We start from the raw sequence: 21,844 nt of genomic DNA on the forward strand, positions 1-21,844 counted from the left end.
GCATCAAAACTATTAATTAACACATGTGGAATTATATACATAACAAACAAGTGTGAAACAACTGAAAATATGTCATATTCTAGGTTCTTCAAAGTAGCCACCTTTTGCTTTGATTACTGCTTTGGTCACTCTTGGCATTCTCTTGATGAGTTTCAAGAGGTAGTCCCCTGAAATGGTCTTCCAACAGTCTTGAAGGAGTTCCCAGAGATGCTTAGCACTTGTTGTCCCTTTTGCCTTTACTCTGCGGTCCAGCTCACCCAAAACCATCTCGATTGGGTTCAGGTCCGGTGACTGTGGAGGCCAGGTCATCTGGCGCAGCACCCCATCACTCTCAAATAGCCCTTACTTTCAAAGTTTTCCCAATTTTTCGGCTGACTGACCTTCATTTCTTAAAGTAATGATGGCCACTCGTTTTTCTTTACTTAGCTGCTTTTTTTCTTGCTATAATACAAATTCTAACAGTCTATTCAGTAGGACTATCAGCTGTGTATCCACCTGACTTCTCCTCAACGCAACTGATGGTCCCAACCCCATTTATAAGGCATGAAATCCCACTTATTAAACCTGACAGGGCACACCTGTGAAGTGAAAACCATTTCAGGGGACTACCTCTTGAAGCTCTTCAAGAGAATGCCAAGAGTGTGCAAAGCAGTAATCAAAGCAAAAGGTGGCTACTTTGAAGAACCTAGAATATGACATATTTTCAGTTGTTTCACACTTGTTTGTTATGTATATAATTCCACATGTGTTAATTCATAGTTTTGATGCCTTCAGTGTGAATCTACAATTTTCATAGTCATGAAAATAAAGAAAAATCTTTGAATGAGAAGGTGTGTCCAAACTTTTGGTCTGTACTGTGTAACTTCAATGTCAGCCAGTGGCAGCTAATGCATGACACCTGCCATTTGCTCAGGCCCTTTGAGGAGCCCACGTTATTTGTCAGTCGCCAGAACCACAGGATGAACGACGTCATTCCACTGCTTTATGTCCTGGAACAGATGCTGGTAAATCTGGCTGGTCAGGGGACAGTAGACGTAGCGCCTAGAAAGATGGAGGCAGAGTTTGAGACATTTGTCTGTCAAGATCTCTGTTTTCAGTTAGTGAATGGGAATATCATTGATCTCAAGGATATGCAAACACCAACCGATGGGGTGTTAACCCCCAGAAGTAGATCATCGGCACAATCCACGCTTTGCTCCTTCAAAAACAATGGACTCTGTACAGCGTGACACCGATGTATAATTTCTTATACACCAGACTGAAAGAGTATTCCAAGCACCTGTCTGCCCACATAGCTGCCAAGAAGCAGACGGGTCTTGCCATTGAAGTGGGCTCAGAGTTGATCCTAAAAGACAAATTTTCCTGTTTACCCGGACTCAAAGGAAAGGACAGAGATCCACTGGCTGTGCTCATACAGATTTTATCCAAGCATCCACTCACCAAGGCAAGCACAGAGGACCGGATTGTGTGGATTAGTTGGTTCTGTAGGACGTACACAAAGGACGATCTATTGGAGGTATTACCAAAGACATTTAATTGTCTCCCATTCTTCAATTGCCTCCCACTCTTCCTGTATAACGGTTCCGAGGCGCTCACGGCTATCGTAGTGACGTGGTTCCAAAGAAACTTTTGTTGTTTCGGTAATCTGGTGATCATTTCTCAGGACCTTACATGGCTAGTAGCGATGTGGACTGGGTATGACGTGTCTGGATCAGTGTCGGCCACAGAGCTTGTTTTCTCTGAGCCCGTCGAACCTCGCATGGACATTTCTTATGCCATACACGCAGAGGACTTCAAGACTTTATGGAATGATATTCATAAATCAAAGGACAAGGTCACGTTGGAGGAAGTGGACAATTTATTCCAATGTCTTTACTCACATTTCTTCAGACACTTTAGAATCCACTTATGAGCAACCCAGTTCATCAAGGAATGAGCTGGAGTCGGCTTGTTTGCTGGACTGTCCTCCAGTTATCAGCCATAACCCCATACATTTCATGATCAATATGCATTACCATCGTGGTCTTCCCGACACTAGTCGTCAATCCTTTCTTTTTTTTCCAGTTAGTCTTTTAAATATTGTGGTTTTGCCCCTTCTGTGTTGTATTATATGTGTGTTAATGTCCTTTTTGTTATATAAACGTTGTTTTTTCTCCCCGGTTCAAAAAAATAAAGAATTGGCTTGTGATTTGGTAGCCAAAAGCAGGAGTGGGTACAAAAAACAGAAGACATGCAACTATTCTGTTCATGTGTCATCTCTGTTTTGGATCCACTCCTGTTTTTTTTGCATTAGCAATACTGATGGATTACTGACCAAATGCTGACCGAGTGAAGGCGGATGCTCCACAGACAGGATCCGTTTTTTGGGGGTTATTGTTCTGACTGATCAGAGGAAGGGCAAGATAATCGGTGACGTCAACACAAAGTTACTGCTGACCCCCTCTCCGCTCTGTCGGGGGCTCTACTTGTATAAGCGTTTAATAGAACAGGTTCTGTAGACATCTATGTGGAATTAGCTGACGACCGTGTAAAAGGAGTGCGCTTCTTCTTGGCGCTAACATCGACCTGTAAGGCTGAGTTCACACTTGAGTTATTTGGTCAGTTTTGGCCCCATGACTGCACAAATAAGTGAAGTGTTCAGTGAGTCTAAGAGCGACGCCTGTCATCTGCATGTCATACTGACTCACAGTATTGTTTCACTACCACAGCAGATTCCCTATGCGTGTTACTGCAAGGCACAGTGTTCTACACCACTATACAGGCACAGTGTTCTACACCCCTATACAGGCGCAGTGTTCTACACCGCTATACAGGCACAGTGTTCTACACCACTATACAGGCACAGTGCTCTACACCTCTATACAGGCATAGTGTTCTACACCGCTATACAGGCACAGTGTTCTACACCGCTATACAGGCATAGTGTTCTACACCGCTATACAGGCACAGTGTTCTACACCGCTATACAGGCGCAGTGTTCTACACCGCTATACAGGCGCAGTGTTCTACACCGCTATACAGGCGCAGTGTTCTACACCGCTATACAGGCGCAGTGTTCTACACCCCTATACAGGCACAGTGTTCTACACCGCTATACAGGCACAGTGTTCTACACCCCTATACAGGCACAGTGTTCTACACCACTATACAGGCACAGTGTTCTACACCCCTATACAGGTACAGTGTTCTACACCCCTATACAGGCACAGTGTTCTACACCGCTATACAGGCACAGTGTTCTACACCACTATACAGGCACAGTGCTCTACACCTCTATACAGGCATAGTGTTCTACACCGCTATACAGGCACAGTGTTCTACACCGCTATACAGGCATAGTGTTCTACACCGCTATACAGGCACAGTGTTCTACACCGCTATACAGGCGCAGTGTTCTACACCGCTATACAGGCGCAGTGTTCTACACCGCTATACAGGCGCAGTGTTCTACACCGCTATACAGGCGCAGTGTTCTACACCGCTATACAGGCGCAGTGTTCTACACCGCTATACAGGCGCAGTGTTCTACACCGCTATACAGGCGCAGTGTTCTACACCGCTATACAGGCGCAGTGTTCTACACCGCTATACAGGCGCAGTGTTCTACACCGCTATACAGGCGCAGTGTTCTACACCGCTATACAGGCGCAGTGTTCTACACCGCTATACAGGCGCAGTGTTCTACACCGCTATACAGGCGCAGTGTTCTACACCGCTATACAGGCGCAGTGTTCTACACCGCTATACAGGCACAGTGTTCTACACCCCTATACAGGCACAGTGTTCTACACCCCTATACAGGCACAGTGTTCTACACCACTATACAGGCACAGTGTTCTACACCCCTATACAGGCACAGTGTTCTACACCCCTATACAGGCACAGTGTTCTACACCGCTATACAGGCACAATGTTCTACACCGCTATACAGGCACAGTGTTCTACACCCCTATACAGGCACAGTGTTCTACACCGCTATACAGGTACAGTGTTCTACACCACTATACAGGCACAGTGTTCTACACCCCTATACAGGCACAGTGTTCTACACCCCTATACAGGCACAGTGTTCTATACCACTATACAGGCTCTCTGCAGCCAGGAAATATACATTTTTTTAACTTAATTTGGCCCAAATTTATTCAGATCTTTATTTATTTTTTATTTGCTCATCCCTACTTATGAGATAAATTACATTTTTCAGAAATTTTATGCCACTTTATATTCTACTTATGCATCCTCGCATGGAGGTTCAACTCTTCTCAATAAAATATCCTCGCCGTCTATTTCCCCAGACGACATATTAGAGCTGACTAAACAGATTACTGAGGAAGAAATAAAGGCGGTCATACATATTCTCCATAACTCTAAAGCTCATGGCCCCAGGTTTGGTATCTTTTCCATTAAGTAAAGGTACATGCCAGGTATGTCTCCTTTCACCCCTATTGTTTAACCCCTTAGTGACAACCAATATGCCTTTTTACTGACGTAAACAAAGGGGGATTTAAGACAGATAGCCGGTGTTAATCAATGATTATATGTACCCAAAATGGTGCATTAAAAACTGTAACTTGTCCTGCAAAAAGTGAGGCCTCAAAGGTATATTGATGAAAAAATATATAGCTCTTTGAATGCAATTTTGAAAAAATGTGTGTGGTCACACATAAAACCATAGAACCCCTAGCCCACTATTTAGAGACAATTCCATTTGTACAAGGGCATATTGGTGGGTAGTCATGAAGAGAAGGTCACTTTTATCCACAGATGATGTTCTCTTAATTTTTTGTGACCCCAGAGGGACATTCAAAAGACTTTACAATTCATTTCTGATTTTGAAATACCCTCAGGATATCTTATTAGCTCCAGAAAAAGTTAGCAGCTGGGGAAACAATTACCGCCTGGTTTCTGGGAAACTTCGGGTAAGGCCTCTTTTAGACGAGCGTATTGAAATCTGTCAGTATTCTGGATCAGGATACACCATCAGTATTGTCATCAGGATTGCTTCAGGATTTTATCAGGATTTACATGTGTATTTCTTCCTTCCTTCATTATTTATGAACTGCACCGACTGTAATTTGGAAACAAATCCACACAAAACGTTCAGGAGCTTAATAGTGTCTTCATACGTTTTATTTGGGGTGACAAGCGACCCAGTATCGCATTGCAGAAACTCATCAATACCAAATGAGTGGGGGGAATAAACTTCCCAAACATCAGGGGATATTATATTGTGTGCCTGATGAGGCATGTGATTGACTGGAAGCATTCAACATCCATTTATTCCTGTCTTCCACTGGATCAAGCGTTGGCCTCGCCCTGGAATCTGGTGTCTCTACTCCATGCTTGATGCTCATGTTTGCCTTAGGCCTCTGGCCCACAAACGTAAGGGCTCTGTGCAAATTGCGGTCTGCAATACACGGGGCACTGTCTGTGTGCATTCCGCATTGAAATTCCGGAACGGAAGCACGGAACAGAACCCCACAGAAGCACTACGGAGTGCTTCCATGCGGTTCCGTTCCGCAAAAAAATAGAACTTGTTCTATCTTTTTGCGGAACGGACGGATCTCGGACCCCATTCAAGTAAATGGCTCCGCGATCCGCATGCGGCTGCCCCACGGGCGGTGCCCGTGCATTGCGGACCGCACGGAGCCCTTACTTTTGTGGGCAAGAGGCCTTAGGCTACTTTCACATCTGTGTTTTCAATTACGCTATTGAGATCCGTCATAGGATCTCAATAGAATAAGAAAACGCTTCAGTTTTGTCCTCATTCATTGTCAATGGAAACAAAACTGAACTGATCGGAATGCTCCAAGCAGCGTTTTTCTGCCCGCGAAGTGGTGCAGAGCAAGACGGATCCGTCCTGACACACAATGTAAGTCAATGGGGACAGACACAATAGAAAACGGATCCGTCCCCCCATTGATTTCCAGTGGTGTCCATGACTGATCCGTCATGGCTATATAAGACATAATACAAACTGATCTGTTTATGACGGATGCATGTGGTTGCATTATTGTAACGGAAGCGTTTTTGCAGATCCATGATGGATCCGCAAAAAAAAAAAACGCTAGTGTGAAAGTAGCCTAAGTTGGTGAAACTCTGTGATATTGTGGGACACAATTGCAACCTGGAAGGAAATACGAAACATTTTCAGTTACCTTTCTTGATCTCCAAGTAAATGCCCTTTTGGGGCCACCCCGAATTACCCCCTGAACATAGTCCCATTTCATTTAGTCTCTGGAAAGACAAAGGTATTATGACCCCTTTTTCAGCTCACAAATGCCTCTAGAAAATTTTGGTATTTGTACAGAGACCATTCCTCAGATGCCCAACTCATGTTTCCTTCAATTCATGCAGCTTTCCTCTTTCATTCAGAAGAGACTTAGGATTGTAGACCAAGAGGTAGTCAAAAATTCCCTGGTTGATGACATCATCAATAGGCCTGGGCATCACCACTCCATATTATCCCTATACCTGGCTCTATACCTGACGCTTGGGGACTGTCTGCTACCCACACATCCCTCCTCCATTTTTAAACATTGGTCCAAATCTTGCAGGGGTCTGACATATCTGATCATTAGTGTTGAGTGAATCGAAGTTTCTGAAATCGACTTAGAATTTCAGGGAAAATTTGATTCGTTGCAAAGCTGAATTTCCTTGTGCTTCATGGCAACAAATAAATTTTTCTTGAAATGGGGTAAAAAAATAAAAAAATCATACTCGCCTCCTCCCTTTTCAGCGTGAAAAGCCCGCCGTCCCATCTTGATTAAAGATCCTGCACAAAATCTCGTATGGGGTGACGCATGACGTCACCATGCCGGCCGATGTGAGGACGTCATCAAGTGCTGCACGAGGTTTTGCAAGTAATTTGTCACAAAGCTAATTTTATGGTAAAATTTGGCGAACGGCCGAATCAAATTTTCAAGAACTTCAGTCATCTTTACTGATCGTATTTTGCAAGGATGGGAGCAGATACGAAAACATGTGGTCTCGGAGATCTGGAGAGAGTTTTTTCATGGGGCTATTTATGGTTTTGCCTTTACAGTGAAGTCTGCAAAGCCTCACCATCTGACCCAGGTGCAAAGCCCCCTTTACCGATTTGTGGCACGGCTTTTGGACTTGCCTGTGAATAGTCCTGTATTGGGAGCAGGAGATTTTATTTGTAAAAAACCTATGGGATGTACTGGACCGAGACCCATTATTATTACTCTTCCAGTCTTTAGATACAAGCCACCTGCAATGCTCACGGGAGAGCCAGAGAGTACCCCCACTGTTGCATGTAATATGGTTGGTTGCTAAGAGATATATCCTGAAGGATTGGCTCTCCACCTCCATTCCCTCCAAGCATTTCCTTATTTCCCAATTACATCAACTCTTCAGTCTGGACTGTCTCACTACCATCCAGCGTAAAGAAGCTTTGACAGCCAAATTCTTCCTGAAATGGAGGCTGTAGCAGGGAGACAGTATAATCCACAATAACCCCGCTGGTAGACAGGAACAGCATACAATAATCCAGGTAGCGTTACAATAATCCCTTTTTCCCAAGAACTAGACGACACATAGCTTGGGAGTCAACTAACTTTATTTAGGCGTAGCACACCTAGTTTAACCCCCCCAACAGCCTCATTTACATACAATAGGTACATAGATGACTATGGTACAAGGAAGGGTGGGGTCAGACAATAGCAAGGGCTGATGGGAGATTGAGGAGGGACAGAGCAGCTAGTTTAAACTGGTCTCCCAGTGTCCCTGAGACAACACCCTGCTGGGGAAACAATGGGACAGGAAAAAGGGGGAGGGGAAGGGGAACAGAAAAGCAATACATTTAACATAGTGCACAGTAAACAAACTGAGCCGTACAGACAGCCTAACAAAAGGGAATAAAAATGTAGCCAGAGTATCCATTCTGCTACACAGACCATACAGGCAATAACATTACAGTAAGAGCAAGATATATGTAAAGACATTCTGTAAGTGGCTAGGTTTGCCACAGAGGCCCTTTATTATTACATTTTTGACAGTGGGGGAGATCCAGTCCCTTGTGAAACCCTTTAAATTCACCCAATGGTATTTTACTAAACAATTAAAGAGGGCTTGGTGCCTTTGCTCTACCATAGCTGATTCTCTGGGGCTGGAAGAGGGGAGCGAGCTAGTCATGCAGTCATTATTCTCCAGGGCATGGCTAATTTAATATTTTTCTGCAACACTTGGACAGTTGCGTGAGATGTGTCGTTGGCTGCCTTAGATCTGTCATGGATGTGTAAAATGAGTCATTGGCTTCCTGAGATGTGTCGTTGGCCTTGTGAGATGTGTCATTGACTTCCTGAGATGTGTCATTGACTGTGTGAGATGTGTCATTGACTGCCTGAGATGTGTCGTTGGCCTTGTGAGATGTGTCATTGACTTCCTGAGATGTATCGTTGGCCTTGTGAGATGTGTCATTGACTTCCTGAGATGTGTCGTTGGCTGCCTGAGTTGTGTCATTGACTTCCTGAGATGTGTTGTTAACTGTGTCCGTGTAATACAATAGATTTCAGGACTCTAAGGTTTAAAGTACTGTATAATGCTGTGCAATCCTGTCAGAGGAGCTGAGCCAAGAACAGGACGTCAAAGTGACACACGCTGAGATTTTATCGCATTCAACTCACTTGTGTGTGTCTGGCCTTAGGGTCTTTTACACACATGAATTTGGCTCTGGTGTTTTTTTTTTTACCACTAAGAAAACACCAGATTCCCCACAGTTGTTTTTTTTCTTCCATTTTTTTACGGTCACTTGTGACTATTCTAGTCTTTAAGGAAAGTTACAAGTCCTTTTTTTACCGGCTGTGCGTCAAAATTTTGTTGCACAGAATGTTTTACTTTGTGCTCGACAGTTGGGCAGCACAGGGTCCCCAACACATTTACTAACATTTACGCCAGGAAACAGGGGCTGTAGTCGTGTTTATGCCAGGCTCACGGACTGCCGTAGATGCTTGTAATTTATAACAAGTTCTGGACCTCATCAAAAATTTGCAGAATCGTACGGAAGAATAGGGGGGAATCTAAGACCGGGGTAAAAAAAAAAAAAGTCTTAGTAAATGACCCCCATATGTCTTACCACTAGTGTTTTCTTGATGGCAATTTCCCCCCTAAACAGAAGGTGTTGACAAAAAAAACCTAGGAGCTGCAGCATGCTACATTTTTGAAAATAAAGCAAAAAACACCACCTAATGAATAAAAATGGCAGGTGTAAAACCAACGCTTGTGTGGCCTGTGCTTCATATTTCCCATAGACCTTCAGCAAACATCTTGAGGTGGCATGTTTGCAGCAAAAGATTCTGAAAAACATGACTGAAAACCAGTATTAAAAAAGTCTGTAGAAAAAGTTTGATGTGAAAGTGCCCTTAGTGAATGGCGTGCGCTGTGGTAACCCTGATCACCTGCAGGGAGGAACTTTGAATGGGCTGAAGCACTAAGCCTGTAATGCGGCCACTTATCTTGTAGGGTGAGTGGTGGTTTATTCCATATGACAGTCACTTTCTGAGACGGTATAACCCTTTAATCACTTGGATAATATAAGCTGAGCTGTATTCTAGCTGCATATAATATAATATAATACTTGACTAATGGTGGAAAATAGGGAAATCATCGGTAAACTACAATCGTCATAACTGAGATACATTTAGATAACACATGTGCTTTCCTGTTATCAGGGAACAACCGTGATCCCCTTCATCACCTCCGTCCTGATGGACCCATCTCAGTGGGAGACTCCAGAAGAGTTTAACCCCGGGCATTTCTTGACTGAAGACGGGGAGTTCCGCACCAGGGCTGCCTTCTTGGCTTTCTCAGCAGGTAAGAACTGAAGACACTAAGATGTAACTGCACAAGAAGAGAAGATGAACAGAGAGTCCTACAGATATCATTAATGAATGTACTAGTTTCCTAAGGAGTCACTTGCCACAGTAAAAAAAAAACTGTGGATGAATTCAGTGCAGCCGAATATGAATTTGCTGATCTTGCAATCAATTCCGGACAGTATTCCCCATCCTTTTTTGGAACTTTTCCGAATAGCTAGATGAATATAATCCAAATTGCACTCTTCATTGGATTAGAAAGTAGAGGTGAGCAAATCAATCCTAAATTAATCTAATTCATTCTGAATTCCCAAAAACTTCGGTTTTCAACTAACCCAATGTTTTTGGGATTCATCCCACACAAATCAATCAATATGGCATCCACCATTTTACATATTAGAATACAAGGAGAATAAGAAGATGAAGGAGGAGGATCACATGACCCTGTCCTGGCAGGATGCCCATAATGCCTTGCAGTCAGCTTCAGCCAATCATGGGGGACTATAGCTGTGAGGTCAGTAGATGTCTCAAAGGCAGTGGGAGCAGCAGCAGTACTATGTGGATGTGGAAACTTATGGACAAGTAGAGTATAGTTAAATACCCTCTCTGACAGTACACTGGAGGCCGAACAAGACAGGACACTGATAGCAAATCAGTTCCTGCCACTGGTCCAATCAAGTGTGTGCTGGAGAAATATTGCAGCCCAGGTAGGACTGATCCTGGTTGTTCAAGTGGTGCTTATGTATATGATGATGTCAACTTGGCATGGCACTTGAAAATACTGCTCCATAATGTTCATCAAATTGAACTGACTGCTGCTGGTCCTCCAGTGGCTTCTTCTACTTGTCATAGCAGAGGGATGATGATGATTTGGCAGGAAGGGGAGCAGAGAAGGGCCTCTTTGTTGGGCACATGAGCAGCAGGCGTCTACATGATAAAAACTGCTGCAAGTGTACAGAACATACAGTATCCTAGTAAAAAAGCAATATTACCTCCCTTTCAGCATCAGGAAAACATTCATCAATTTGCTTTGACAGGAAGGGTCTAACATCATGTCTATCCAGTAGTCATTACTTTGCCTCCAGCAGTGTCATTGTCATCATCATCATCAGCAGCAGCAGACATGTCCTCCACCAATTCCTGCTCCTCCTGCTTCTCTTTCTCCTCCAGTGGTACCTCCTCAACCTCCACTTCCTCCTTCATTGGACTTAGTACAGGTCCCGAACAGCTACAAAGTAGCAAGATGAGGAAGATGTTCTTCCACCATCCCTTGTTGCACCAGTGTGAGCTTCTGCTCCAATATAAATATCTGGCGGATGACATCATTAATGCCTCTGTTGTCCCTACTGACAATACTGGTGGCCTCTTCGAAGGGCCAGAGTGCGCGACATGTGTCACTAATGAACTGCCACTGCCTGACCTCAAAATAACAAACACTTCCTTCTGTGGTTGTCTCATGCATGATAAAATCATTGACTGGTTTATCATGATTATACAGACACTCTAGCATATGCAAGGTGGAATTCCAGGGAGTTTGAGAAATAAAGGCAGCTAGGTATCTTCCTTCAAGGCTAAGCCCATGCTGTCAGTTCCCTATAGGAAGTGGCATCCACTAAATAGTACCGCAGCAACTGCAATGCCAGCAACTTAGCCAGGTGGTAGTTCAGCTTGGTGCGTATAGCTGTTCCCTGATCAAACATTTTAGTATTGATGACTCACGATAGAGTGGAGGAGGAGTGATCTAAGCAGGAGAAGCAGTAATTAAAAATCAAGATGATAGAGACACTTTACTACAGGTGGAGGTGGTTCAGCTGCTGAAATGTAGATCTGGTGATGCTGCCTCATGTTCTGCAGTAGAGCTGTGGTGTGGGTTGTTTCATCCTGCAGATCTTGCACATGGCAGTGGTTTTGTCTGCAGGCACTCTGGACAAAAATTCCTATATGGGAGATATCCACACGGAGCTACCAGCAACCAAGCTTATCCCAGGTTTGGCACATTTTGAGCCTTGGCCATTAGCATCAGGGGCATCACCAATTTTCAATCTAACCATAATAGAAGTAGATCTGGCCCTGGCAGTTTTTTTTTTTATGTTTTAGCCATAAGCTGCCTCTGCTCTTTTTTGCTGTCATGGCCACAACTCTCCTCCTCTAATGTGATCCTATCATCATCACCCTGATCCACTTTCCAGGTCCTTTCCAATACATGATTATCATCATTAGTGTTCAGCGAACACAAGGAAAAATTTGATTTGCAATATATCTATTTCCTTGTGCTTAGTGGTAACGAGATGTTTTCTTTCTAAAATAGCAGCCAGCTACATGTGTTACAAAGTGAAAGTAAGGAGCCCAGGAACGCGAGATCACAAATGATGCCGTGCAGACAGCCAATCAGCAGCTAGCCGGCCCCTGTGATATCACAGCCCTTTAAAAGCCTCATCCTGCACGGTCTCCGCCATTTCACTGTGAGCTGAGCATAGAGAAAGACGTGACAAGTGCCAGGGACAGTGTTGCTGAAAGTTTTTAGTTGTGGAATATTGGATAGGGAGAGTGCAGGGACAGTGTAGGGAGATCGTAGTGAGAGTTTGTACTCACTGTTGGGAGATTCCAGGGACAGTGCAGGGACAGTGTAGGGAGATCGTAGTGAGAGTTTGTACTCACTGTAGGGAGAGCATAGGGACAGTGCAGGGACAGTAATCTGAAGCTGAATGGATCCATAGGAGACGGCGCAGTTTGCATCAATCCCTGTGTGGGGCACAGTGATATCTAATTGACCAGTGTCCACCTTGTTTAATAGATCAGCAATTCTATTACGCCTTGATTCTCAAATTGGGGTGAATAAGCTGTCTAGTTCTGCTGTTATTGGGGTGTCCACTTTCTTTAACCCCTTAACCTCTTAAGGACATAGGGCGTACAGGTACGCCCTTGTGCCCTGGTACTTAAGGACACAGGGCGTACATGTACGCCCTGTGTATTTTCGATCACTGCCGTGCGGCTGGCAGTGATCGGAACCCGGTGCCTGCTCAAATCATTGAGCAGGCACCTAGGCTAAATGCGCGGGGGGGTCCCGTGACCCCCCCATGTCGGCGATCGCGGCAAACCGCAGGTCAATTCAGACCTGCGGTTTGCTGCGATTTCTGAAGTTTCTGGTCCCCGCGGTCCCTGACCGCGGGGATCAGAAACTTTATATGCCTAAAAAAAAAGTTTTATTCACCCCCCCCTGCACCCCCGAATGATTTTTATGGTGGCGGGAGGTGCAGGGGGAGGGTTGCGGGCGGTGTGGGCGGTGCGGGAGGCGGGCGGTGCGGCAGGCGGGATCGCGATCCCCCGCCCGCCTCCCCTTGTATAATCGTTGGTGTCTAGTGGGGATACCAGGGTGCCAGCACATTGCTGGCACCCTGGTATAAACGGCTGACATCTGCGATGCGATGTCAGCCGTTTAACCCTTTCCATACAGCGGTCCGTACGGACCGCTGTATGGAAAAGGTTAACAGCGCAGGGAGCTCCCTCCCTCTCCCATCGGGGGGCTGCTGTGCCTTTGCAGCCCCCCGATGGAGAGGGAGAGAGCCCCCAGAGAGCCCCCCGAGAGATCCCCTCCTTACCCTTCCCCGTCTGCGAAGTTCTGAGCAGACGGGGAAGGTTCCCATGGCAACAGGACGCCTCTCAGGCGTCCTGCTGTCCATGGTGCTGAACAGATCTGTGCTGAAAGGCATAGATCTGTTCAGTGTAAGTAAAATACAGTACAGAACAATATATATTGTACTGTACTGTATTATACAGACATCAGACCCACTGGATCTTCAAGAACCAAGTGGGTCTGGGTCAAAAAAAAGTGAATAAAAGTGAAAAAAAAGTAAAAATCAAAAAACACATTTATCACTGATAAAAAATGAAAAAAATAAAATTCCCTACACATGTTTGGTATCGCCGCGTCCGTAACGACCTGATCTATAAAACGGTCATGTTACTTTACCCGAACGGTGAACACCATAAAAATAAAAAATAAAAAACTATGATGAAATTGAAATTTTGCCCACCTTACTTCCCAAAAAAGGTAATAAAAGTGATCAAAAAAGTCGCATGTACGCCAAAATTGTAACAATCAAACCGTCATCTCATCCCGCAAAAATCATACCCTACCCAAGATAATCGCCCAAAAACTGAAAAAACTATGGCTCTTAGACTATGGAAACACTAAAACATGATTTTTTTTGTTTCAAAAATGAAATCATTGTGTAAAACTTACATAAATAAAAAAAAAGTATACATATTAGGTATCGCCGCGTCCGTATCGCCCGGCTCTATAAAAATATCACATGATCTAACCCCTCAGATGACCACCGTAAAAAAATAAAAATAAAAACGGTGTAAAAAAAGCCATTTTTTTGTCATCTTACGTCACAAAAAGTGTAATAGCAAGCAATCAAAAAGTCATATGCACCCCAAAATAGATGCCAATCAAACCGTCATCTCATCCCGCAAAAAATGAGACCCTACTTAAGATAATCGCCCAAAAACTGAAAAAACTATGGCTCTTAGACTATGGAGACACTAAAACATTTTTTTGGTTTTAAAAATGAAATCATTGTGTAAAACTTACATAAATAAAAAAAATTGTATACATATTAGGTATCTCCGCGTCCGTGACAACCTGCTCTATAAAATTACCACATGATCTAACCTGTCAGATGAATGTTATAAATAACAAAAAAAAAAACGGTGCCAAAAAAGCTATTTCTTGTTACCTTGCCGCACAAAAAGTGTAATATAGAGCAACCAAAAATCATATGTACCCGAAACTAGTACCAACAAACTGCCACCCTATCCCGTAGTTTCTAAAATGTGGTCACTTTTTTGGAGTTTCTACTCTAGGGGTGCATCAGGGGGGCTTCAAATGGGAAATGGTGTCAAAAAAACCAGTCCAGCAAAATATGCCTTCCAAAAACCATATGGTGTTCCTTTCCTTCTGCGCCCTGCCGTGTGCCCGTACAGCAGTTTACGACCACATATGGGGTGTTTCTGTAAACTACAGAATTAGGGCCATAAATAATGAGTTTTGTTTGGCTGTTAACCCTTGCTTTGTAACTGGAAAAAAAATATTAAAATGGAAAATCTGCCAAAAAAGTGAAATTTTGAAATTGTATCTCTATTTTCCATTAAATCTTGTGCAACACCTAAAGGGTTAACAAAGTTTGTAAAATCAGTTTTGAATACCTTGAGGGGTGTAGTTTCTTAGATGGGGTCACTTTTATGGAGTTTATAATCTAGGGGTGCATCAGGGGGGCTTCAAATGGGACATGGTGCCAAAAAAACAGTCCAGCAAAATCAGCCCTCCAAAAACCAAACGGCGCACCTTTCACTCTACGCCCCGCTGTGTGCCCGTACAGTAGTTTACGGCCACATATGGGGTGTTTCTGTAAACAGAAGAGTCAGGGCAATAAAGATACAGTCTTGTTTGGCTGTTAACCCTTGCTTTGTTAGTGGAAAAAATGGGTTAAAATGGAAAATTAGGCAAAAAAATGAAATTCTCAAATTTCATCGCCATTTGCCAATAACTCTTGTGCAACACCTAAAGGGTTAACGACGTATGTAAAATCAGTTTTGAATACCTTGAGGGGTGTAGTTTCTTAGATGGGGTCACTTTTAGGGAATTTCTCCTCTAGGGGTGCATCAGGGGGCTTCAAATGGGACATGGTGTAAATAAACCAGTCCATAAAAATCAGCCTTCCAAAAACCAAACGGCGCACCTTTCACTCTACGCCCCGCTGTGTGGCCGTACAGTAGTTTACGGCCACATATTGGGTGTTTCTGTAAACGGCAGAGTCAGGGCAATAAAGATACAGTCTTGTTTGGCTGTTAACTCTTGGTTTGTTAGTGGAAAAAATGGGTTAAAATGAAAAATTAGACAAAAAAATTAAATTCTCAAATTTCCTCCCTATTTGCCAATAACTCTTGTGCAACACCTAAAAGGTTAACAACGTATGCAAAATCAGTTTTGAATACCTTGAGGGGTGTAGTTTCTTAGATGGGGTCATTTTTGGGTGGTTTCTATAATGTAAGCCTCGCAAAGTCACTTGAGACCTGAACTGGTCCCTAGAAATTGAGTTTTTGTAAATTTCGGAAAAATTTCAAGATTTGCTTCTAAACTTCTAAGCCTTATAACATCCCCAAAAAATAAAATATCATTCCCAAAACAATTCAAACATGAAGTAGACATATGGGGAATGTAAAGTCATCACAATTTTTGGGGGTATTACTATGTATTACAGAAGTAGAGAAACTGAAACTTTGAAATTTGCTAATTTTTTTCAAATTTTTGTTAAATTTTTGGTGCAAAAAAAATTATTTTTTTGACTCCATTTTACCAGTGTCATGAAGTACAATATGTGACGAAAAAACAATCTCAGAACGGCCTGGTTAAGTCAAACCGTTTTAAAGTTATCAGCACTTAAAGGGACTCTGGTCAGATTTTCAAAAAATGGCCTGGTCCTAGGTGTAAAGAGGCTGTGTCCTTAAGGGGTTAAGCCACCGTGATGTACCGGTACGTCACAGTGGTGCAGGGGATGTATGGAGTGGGCCGTATCATACAGCCCGCACCCAGCCTCACTGACAGGGAGCGGAGATCTCATTACCCCATCAATTTAACCCCTCAGGTGCCGCGATCAACGCTGATCATGGCACCTGTGAGTGAAGGAAGAGGGATGCAGCTCCCATACTGGCTTTCTCCATACTGAGCTATGCACGAGGCTTTGCTTAGAATGGAGAGTGTAAAAATCCTATTCACCCTAATAGATCTCTATTAGGGTGAATAGGAGAGGGGGCTAATAGTTAAAAAAAAGAAAAGTAAAAAAAAAAAAAAATTAAAATAATATTAACATTAAATTCTAAATCACCCCCTTTACCAATTTTACATATAAAAACATATATACAATAAAAAAATAAACATATTAGGTATCGCTATGTTTAAAAATGTCTAAACTATTAAAATATATATTTTTTTAATCCTGTCCAGTAAACGCTGGAACATAAAAAATGAAAAACACACAATTCGCAATTTTTTTATCACCTTTCTCCCCCGAAAAAATTTAATAACGGTGATCAAAAAGTCGTACGTATGTAATGCAAAAATGGTACCAATAAAAACTAGTTTATTATGCCAAAAACAAGCCCTCATACATCTCTGTAAAACAAAATATAAAAAAGTTATGGCTGTCAGAAAATGGCGATGCAAAGAAAAGTTAGATTTTTTCAAAGGTTTTTATTTTTTTAAAGTAGTAAAAAAATAAAAACCTACACAAGTTTGGTATCGCTGGATTTGTATTGAGCTGCAGAATAAGAAAGTCATGTTATTTTTAGCGTACCGTGAATGCTGTGATGTCAAAACACAAAAAACCTTGGTAGAAGTGTGTTTTGTTTTTTATTATTTAACCCCACAAAGATTTTTTTCCTGTTTTCCAATAACAGAAATGATAAATTAAATGGTGCCCTTAAAAAAAATGCATCTTGTCACGCAAAAAATAAGCCCTCATATGGCTATATGAATGAAAAAATAAAAAAGTTATCGCTATTGGAGCGTGGGGAGGAAAAAACGAAAATGCAAAACCAAAAATGGGCCTGGTACTTAAAAGGTTAATAGATAAGCAATTCTATTACGCCTTGATTCGTGAATTGGGGTGAATAAGCTGTCTAGTTCTACTGTTATTGGGGTGTCCACCTTGTTATATCATATAATAATATCATATGAGTGCGGGACAATAGTCCCGTGTGCGGCCCGATGCGCACAGCATCATAGTTACCTATGATGCTGTGCGCTCCCGTGCGCACGATGTATGCCGCTCCGGGACACATGGCACATTCACGGACCATATGTCTCGGAGGGCATACGGTCGTGTGCATGAGCCTTATGCATAGGGTCAGTTTTTTTACAGGATCCAGTAAAAAAAAAAAGGTATCCTGTTGCATCAGTTGTCATCCGTTTGAGCCATTTCCATCTGAGATTCATATTTTTTCCAGTTTAGAAAACGATTCTCAGACGGAAATGGCTCAAACGGATGACAACTGATGCAACAGGATCCGTTTTTTAAAGGATCCTGTTTTTTTCTTCTCTCTTCTTCTGACAGATCAGAAGAACAGAAAGCTAAACGGTGATGGGATCTCAGCCTTATTGGGGTGTACTCATTGACATTAAGTAACTTATTTTACAAATACAGTTAGTGTTACTGTACAGTATGTTCAACAGACAGTTGCCAGGGCCCTCCAAAGGAACGGGCAGTGGCAAATATGTTGCTAAAGCCGGCCGAAGTAGCAACAGAAGAAGGGGGGTGGTAGCAGCCGCCACAGCAACAGCCCAGAGCTGTCAGTGTAATCCAGCGGTCGTGATTTGATGATCAATCCCGCTGTTCTGGAATGGTTGACTTGGTCTTCAACATCACCTTAACTCACATCACACACCCACAGCCAGGAATTGGTGGGTTCCTCAGTCACCACACTTAGTTGGCATGGCCCAGAAACAAGCTCTGTGCCCCCACCTGTTTTTTTTTTTTTACCAATTATACATGCAAGAAATAGAGATGAGCAAATAGAAGCTGACAAAGTGAAATTCGATCCAAATTTCAGGAAAAATTCGATTGGCTACGAATCCGAATTTCCTCACGCTTCATGGTAACGAATCACATTTTTCCCTAAAATGGCTGCTGCACGTGTGAGGACATGGAGCAAGGAACTCTGGGAATTCGGGATCACCCATAATGCCATGCATGCAGCCAATCAGCAGCCAGCCAGCCCTGTGATGTCATAGCCCTATAAATAGCCTCAGCCATATTTGATTCTGCCATTTTCCAGTGCACTTAGTGCAGGGAGAGACATCAGCAGGCGCTAGGGACAGTGATAGGAAAGACTTTGTGCTAAAACTTACAAGTTCATGGAAAGATTATTTAAGGTGAAGGGAAAGGATAGGGAGGCATCATTCCACAGCATTTATGTTGAACAGGGTTCAGTAGGGGAGGTTACAGCCTGGGTAACAGGAACAATCCTATTACACCTTGCTGCACTGACTGGGGATCCAAATTGCCATTATACAGCTCTGTAATTTCAGCAAATCATTCTTGTTATTGGGGTGCAAGTGCTGTGTGATACAGGCATTAACAGGGTTAAAAAATAAAGGCCTATTTGCCATTCAGCGGTGCAGTTATATGTTCTAAGGCATTTTTTAGCTTGTATTAGTGGGGAAAAAGGGCTTATTATCCGTTGTGTGGTGAAGTGCGAAAATTACAGCCATTTTTGGGGTGTATTAGTGGCACAAAAATATTTTTTTATTTGCCGTTCAGAGGTGCAGTTATATGTTCTAAAGCCAATTTTGTCGTATATTAGTGGCAAAAGAAAAATATATTTGCCATTCAGCGGTGCAGTTATATGTTTTAAAGCCCTTTTTTGCATGTATTAGTGGCACAAAAAAAGTATTTGCCGTTGTGTGGCAAAGTGAGAAAATTACAGCCCTTTTTGGCTTGTATTAGTGGGGAAAAAAGGGCTTAGCCGTTGTGTGGTGAAGTGAGAAAATTACAGACTTTTTTAGGGTGTTTTAATTTCGTTTTTATTTATTTGATCTAACAGTATGTCAGACAGAGAAGTGCCAGACCCTGCACAGGGGAGTGCCAAAGGGCTAAATGCTTCTGGCGCAGTCACAGGTTGCAGCAGAGTAGTGTTGATCACAAATATTTGAATTTCGCAAATATTTCGAATATAGTTATATATATTCGTAATTTTGAATATTCGATTTTTTTTTCGATTTATTTTTTTCGATTATTATTTATATATTTTTTAATCAGTACACATGATCCCTCCCTGCTTCTATCTTGTGGGCCAATAAGAAGGCTGCAATATACTTGACTTTAGGAGTAGTAGTGTTTGCGAATTTTGCTCTATATTCGTTTTTTTTAAATATTCGCTATATTGCTATATATTCTTGTTTTAGAATATTACGAATATTCGAAAAAACGAAGTTATAGCAATATAGAGAATATTCTAAAAAAATCGAATATAGAGCAATTTAGCTAATATAGTGCTATAGTTGAAAAATTGTCAATAAAAAATTTTAATCCGAAAATTCGCATATTACACAATCATTACCTTTCCGATTTTTCGAGTAAAAAAAAATCGTGAATTTTCGAATTTGCGAATATTCGACGAATATTCTACAAAATATTCACGAAATATCGCAAATTCGAATATGACCCCTGCCGCTCATCACTACAGCAGAGTAAGGGGTCGTGGCAGCAGGAGTTGCATCGAGACGCCTGAGCTCCCGGTGTCATCAAGCGGTTGTGTCTTGACCAGCAACCCAGTGGTTCTTGAATGGTTAACTCGGTCATCCACTTCGTTCCAAGTGACATCAGACACCCCCAGCCAAGAGTCGGTGGGTTCGTCAGACACAACCCTTAGTTGGCATGGCACCTGTCCTCAACCTGCCTCTGTCCATATCTGTTCCCTCAGCCAGAGAAGTATGATATGCTGTGGGCTCAGCCCCACTAAACAGCGAAGACGAACTACTAGAGGACAGTCAGCAGCTACTGGCCAGCCAAGATGTGGCGGAAACATCCGCTGCTTCCTCCGCTAAGCGGGCAAGTAGTGATGAGGAGAGTGGCGTGGGAGCTGGTGTTGTGAGCGGTGAGGCTCCTGACCCAGAGACCGTTGAAGAGGACATCAGGGACTTGCAGACAGTACTCGATGATGATGATATAGCTGATCGCACTTGGGAGACGGGTGAATTAGGGGCTTTATCATCATCGGGATAAAAGGGTGGCAGCTTGCCCACGAGCCAGCAGCGGAGCCAGAAAGTTGCTAGCATTGCCAGGAGTCAGCAGGGTAACAGCAGTGGGAGGTCGGTAGCCAAACATGGCCGGGGTAGACCACCTGCTTCACAGGAGCCTACCTGCCCGGAAAGGAGTGGTGCACGGGTTCACGGAAGCAGCAGCGGTAGCAGTCAGTCAGTGCGTAGTGTTAGGGTTTAAATCACCTACTGGGCGGTGTGCCAGTTTTTTGTTTAGCCGCCGGATGATGTGAACATGGTCATATGTAGAATCTGTGGACAGAAGCTGAAGCGTTGCCAGGGTGCCAATGTTGGCACCAAGGCCCTGAGTCAACATATGCAGCATCATCATAAAGTGGCTCCAATGTGGTGGTCCAACCTGCCGGAGCAACCTCTGCATCACGGAGTGGCACGCACCCGGTTTCAGGCAGTCAATGCTCCACCACCTCAGCCGAAGGAATCTGTCTGTCCTTCCCATCATCTGCTGGTCCTGATGCTCCTGCTCCTCCTTCTCCTACTCCTCATCATCATTCCATCAGCAATCGATTACTGAAGCGATTGCCAAGAGACAACAGTATGCGTGCACTCATCCAATGGTGCAGAAGCTGAATGTGCTCCTGTCTTAGTTGCTGGTGCTGCAGTCCCTCCCTTTCCATGTGGTAGACTCTGCATTTTTCAGAGAACTGATGGCTTGTGCCGAGCCGAGATGGAGAGTCCCAAGCCGTCATTTATTTGCCAAAAAGGCAGTACCAGCACTGTACACACATGAAGAACAGAAGATGGGCCAGTCCATGAGCCTGTCTGTGTTTCCCTAGGTGCACAGCAGTTCCAATGTGTGGAGCTGTAATTACGGTCAAGGACAATATATGTCCTATACGGCCCACTGGGTAAAAAAGTTTCCTGCCCAGCCACACCAGCAACTTGGCCAGGTGACCCCACTTCCGCCTCCATGTTCTCACGCCGTTTGTCCTGCTACAATGTCAGCCTCTGCCTCCTCATCCTCCACTGTGTCCTCAGCCTCCACAGCAGGAACAATTCACAATGCCCCTCCAGCATACCACAAGTGCAGGGAATGGCGGTGTCACGCTGTTTTGCACCTCGTTTGCCTGGGCGAACGGAGTCACAAGGGGAGGAACTGCTCCATGTCCTTCATCAAGAAATCGAATCCTGGCTTTCTCCTCGACAACTAATAATTGGAACCATGGTG

At 43.4% G+C, this 21,844-nt stretch overlaps 1 protein-coding gene across 1 annotated transcript in view; it reads left to right on the forward strand.

The window, feature by feature from the left end:
* The window catches only part of LOC121002843 (cytochrome P450 2C29-like), a 242,550-nt gene that overhangs the window by 199,139 nt on the left and 21,567 nt on the right, over positions 1-21,844 (forward strand). The window contains exon 9 of the mRNA XM_040434454.1: positions 9,693-9,834. Coding sequence (XP_040290388.1) covers positions 9,693-9,834 — 142 coding nt within the window. The remainder of the gene's footprint in view (positions 1-9,692; positions 9,835-21,844) is intronic.

Source organism: Bufo bufo, chromosome 5 (assembly GCF_905171765.1).
Source record: "Bufo bufo chromosome 5, aBufBuf1.1, whole genome shotgun sequence".
Lineage (NCBI taxonomy): Eukaryota > Metazoa > Chordata > Amphibia > Anura > Bufonidae > Bufo > Bufo bufo.